At 34.4% G+C, this 4,144-nt stretch overlaps 1 protein-coding gene across 1 annotated transcript in view; it reads left to right on the top strand.

Annotated features, from left to right (window-relative positions):
* The window catches only part of LOC102884724 (ceruloplasmin), a 46,689-nt gene that overhangs the window by 33,949 nt on the left and 8,596 nt on the right, over positions 1-4,144 (top strand). The window contains exons 10-11 of the mRNA XM_025042497.1: positions 2,219-2,369; positions 3,671-3,883. Coding sequence (XP_024898265.1) covers positions 2,219-2,369; positions 3,671-3,883 — 364 coding nt within the window. The remainder of the gene's footprint in view (positions 1-2,218; positions 2,370-3,670; positions 3,884-4,144) is intronic.

The raw sequence follows: 4,144 nt of genomic DNA, 5'->3' as shown, positions 1-4,144 counted from the left end.
GTTTATTCAAAACACACTAGTTATAGCATTGCAATGAGAAAACAGCAGTCAAGACTCAAGGTCAGCCCAATTACCTGTCCTGCAAAACAGATGCAGTTTTCACAACTCCCTTCTTTGAAAGCACTGAGTGATTAAAATAGTTTTAGCACCACTTATCTCAAAGCTCGCCAATTTAGCTCAGCTCCATAGTTTATCTCAAAGCTGGCCAATTTAGCTCAGCTCCCAACATTTCAATACATAGGAAACCATTTTCTATGTAGAAATTTGAAAGAAACTGCTGTAAAATTATTTTGACTTTGTAACTTCTAAGAAGTAGTTAGTTATGTTGTTTATGGTTTAATCAGTTTTTATTTCATCCATGGATAGCAGTCTATTCAAGTGCCTCCTTCTAAGTCAACTAGCACATTTATTATACATAGTGGTCTTAATTTTTTTCTCTCTCGATATGTGGTTATATTTCTTTCTCATTCCTAATGTGGAATATTTGGGTTCTAGCTCAGTTTTTTATTAGACTTGTCAGAGTTTTGTGTATTTTATTGATATGACTACATTTTCAGTTTAGCTGTTTTGTGTTATAATTTATCAATTTCCGCTTTTTGTCTTTATTAATTTTTCTTTTTCACATTTTCTTTTTCTAAAACATTTAGATATTTACAACATTTTTTATTAAGTTTTGCTTAAAATGAAAAGCATTTCAGACTATTAGTTTATGTGTTTAGTTATATTTCATACATTATGACTCATGTTCTCATAGACATTATTTACTAAATATTTTATTTACTAAATGCTTTTTGTTTCTTCTTTGATCTAGGACTTATCTGGATCAAATATTAACTTTTACATTTTTTTTTAACTTTTTGTCTTTTTATTATTACTTTTTAGTTTTGTTGATCAGAAAATGTGACCTGTAATCTTTTCACTGAAGTTTTCTCTGTAAGTTAGTATATAAGTGATTGTAGCAATCTCCTGTTGGAACCCTTATACATCTTAGAATATCTTTTTGTTGTCTATTGTCTGGTACAGAATTTTCATAATGTAATCTTTCCCCTCAAAAATATAAATGCTGCTCCATCTTCCTCTGACATATTTTGTACTAGAGAAGTCCAACATTTCTGATAACTTTGAAATGGATCATTGTAGAAATTTGCCTATCTCCAAAATACAATATTTTTACCAGAACATTTTTAGGTATAGTTTTCTTACTAATTTTTCCGTTTTCAGTGAAGCTTTTGAATCTGAATACTCTAGACTTTTTCTTTTACAATGGTGAATATTTCCACTATTATTTATTATCATTATATCTTCTCCTTTCATAATTTCTCTCTAAAATTATTCTTATGTGTATATGTTTAATCTTGAATCTTTTCTTCTGATTTATGGGAACTTTCTTAAGATCATCACCATCACTGATTCAGTTTTCTGCAGAATCTAACCTTCAGATCCCTCCTTTAGTTGGATTTTTAAAATTCAATAAGCATGCTTTTGATCTGAAAACAAACAAACAAACAAAAAACAAAAAAACACAAATAACCCAAGGAAGAAGACATGCATTAATCTCTAAAATTTTATCTTCTTTGAAGGAGTAACTTGCCCTCTGAGGCTCATATGCTTTGACTCCTTAGACTGAGTATCTTCTTCTGAACCTCTGAATCATTTCATAGACCAGATAGCATTTCTACTTCCTTGTTTTTCACTAGGGACAGGGAAAGGGAGAGAAAATGTTTGTCCAGATGGCTGGAGGCTGTGTGACTTCCTGTTCCAATTCACTTGGCAGGCTATTTCTTCCCATCAAGGAAAAGATGATTCCTTTCTCTATCTTCTTTCACATGGTCTGCCTTCTAAGAATTCTTCTGCCTTATAAGAATTTGTTTTCATGAATGGATGGCACTTTCTCTGATTTCTAGCACAGACACACACCCCCACCCCTTTTTAACAATTGTTTTTGGTGGGTTCAATTAATATTGACAGTGTAGAGAGAGAAGAGTCAGAACTTTTAGGTGCAGTGAGGGGCTTAGATTATCATGTTGAACCAAAAATCCAGTACACAGATACTAATGAAAACTCTGGTAGTCAACTGGAGTATCCAGATTACAAAGAAGAATGGAAACTTGTTTTTATTCCTTCTTTAGTGTGTGTGCACAAACAGTATTTTGTACATGGAAGTCTTTCTGCTTTATTTATCCTGTCTTCACCTCATTGTTCTTGTTTTGATTTACAGAAAGACATAGACAAGGAGTTCTATTTGTTCCCCACAGTGTTTGACGAGAATGAGAGTTTACTCCTGGATGATAATATTAAAATGTTTACAACTTCACCTGATCAAGTGGATAAGGAAGATGCAGATTTTCAGGAATCTAATAAGATGCACTGTAAGTACTGTATCATCCACCAATCTATCAAGTTACTTCAGAACTGCACATGGAATGCTTTTAATTATATCAAAATTCCAATAGCTGTGCCCATTGATCAATTTTCAATAAATGATTAAGTGTAATAGTGATCCGAGGGTAATATCATTGATTATTTTATGTATCGGTCAGTTACTCATTTCACTCAGGATAAAACATACAAAATACGTAAATTAGATGCGTGGTCCTTAAAATGTGACCTCTGGATCAGCAGCATCAGCATCACCCAGGGCTTATTAGATATATAAATTCTTGGACCCAACCCTGACTTACTGAATCAGAAACTTTGGCTGTGGGGCCAGCAACCTGTCTAACAAACCCTCTAAGTAGTTCTGATATATGCTCAAATTTGAAAACTACTGGATTAGATGCTTTTCTCATCTGTGGCTTAAAAATGACAAGTTCATTTTATTATTTAAAATGAAGAAAGATATGGTCTCTGCTCTCAATGAACTTCAATGATTCTCACTCTTTGACTACACAGTAGAATCACTTGAGAACTTTGAAAAACTAAACTATTTTTTAAATACTCAGGAAAACCTTCAGAGATTTTTATTTAATTGAAACTTAGCGCCAGATTTATGTTTAGCTCCTAGTGTAATTCTAAAATGTAGTTAGGGTTTAGGGACAGTAAGTTAATTGTTCAAAACACCCATACCACTAATAGACAACATGTGAAAATCACTGTAGCAAGAAGAAAAAAATGTGAAGTTGTGTTACAGACCAACATTTTTTAGATCGATACTAGTCACATTACCCATAATCTTTAAAATATTTCTTTTTATTTTGCATTTTTAAATTTTGAAGGAGTAAAGAGTATTCAAATAGCAGTGAGAGAAAACTTCCTGCAAACATTCTGCCCTGTTATTCAAGATGAGTCAGAGAATTTTCTGTCTAGGACAACGAATCCATTCCCAGTCTACAGTGCCCAAGAAAAGCTATTATTGCTTGTATACTTGGGTATTTACAAATATGACCTGTGAGAGAACTGAGAAGTGGATAGCTGGGGAGAACAGTAAGATTTCCAGGGCACAGAACTTCAAGAACCCTGCATTCAGCTCTGCTCATTTTGACCTGGGGCTGTTCTGGAGATGCTGGGTATGGCCAGGAGTTGCTGAGACACTCCTGACACATAAAAGAGTAGACAGGCCTGAATGAATTAAATAAACAAAGTTGGCTCTGGAAAGTCTGGGAGGTTGTCATGTAGTAGAACATAAGGTAATCCACTTCACTTTAAAAATGTTATTTTCCATCTTTTACAGCCATGAATGGATTTATGTACGGGAATCAGCCTGGTCTCAATATGTGCCAAGGAGATTCTGTCGTGTGGTACTTATTCAGTGCTGGAAATGAGGCCGATGTACATGGGATTTATTTCTCAGGAAACACATATCTGTCAAAAGGAGAAAGGAGAGACACAGCAAACCTCTTCCCTCAAACAAGTCTTACACTCTTCATGCAGCCTGACACTGAAGGTGTATTTCTTTAAAGTTAAGACAAGTCTATAGTGGATCAATTCGTGAGACTTTGGTTTAAAATCTTGTGTTGGGTGATAAGTTCATCTCTTCTCCAAGCCTCCCTTCCTTCCCTTGGAAGAACAAGTCTAGGCCACTAACAGCTATATGCCAGATAGGTCCATTTCCTGATTGTTAGCGGGAGGGAAGGGAGTGACAAAATAGTGGACTGTGATTTTTCCCATTTCCACAAAGCTACATCCTTAAGGCATTTATATATAT

The sequence above is a fragment of the Pteropus alecto genome, unplaced genomic scaffold (assembly GCF_000325575.1).
Source record: "Pteropus alecto unplaced genomic scaffold, ASM32557v1 scaffold239, whole genome shotgun sequence".
In the NCBI taxonomy this organism is placed as follows: Eukaryota; Metazoa; Chordata; class Mammalia; order Chiroptera; family Pteropodidae; genus Pteropus; species Pteropus alecto.
The sequence above is the reverse complement of the archived record's forward strand: the minus strand, read 5'-3'. Positions and strand labels throughout refer to the sequence as shown.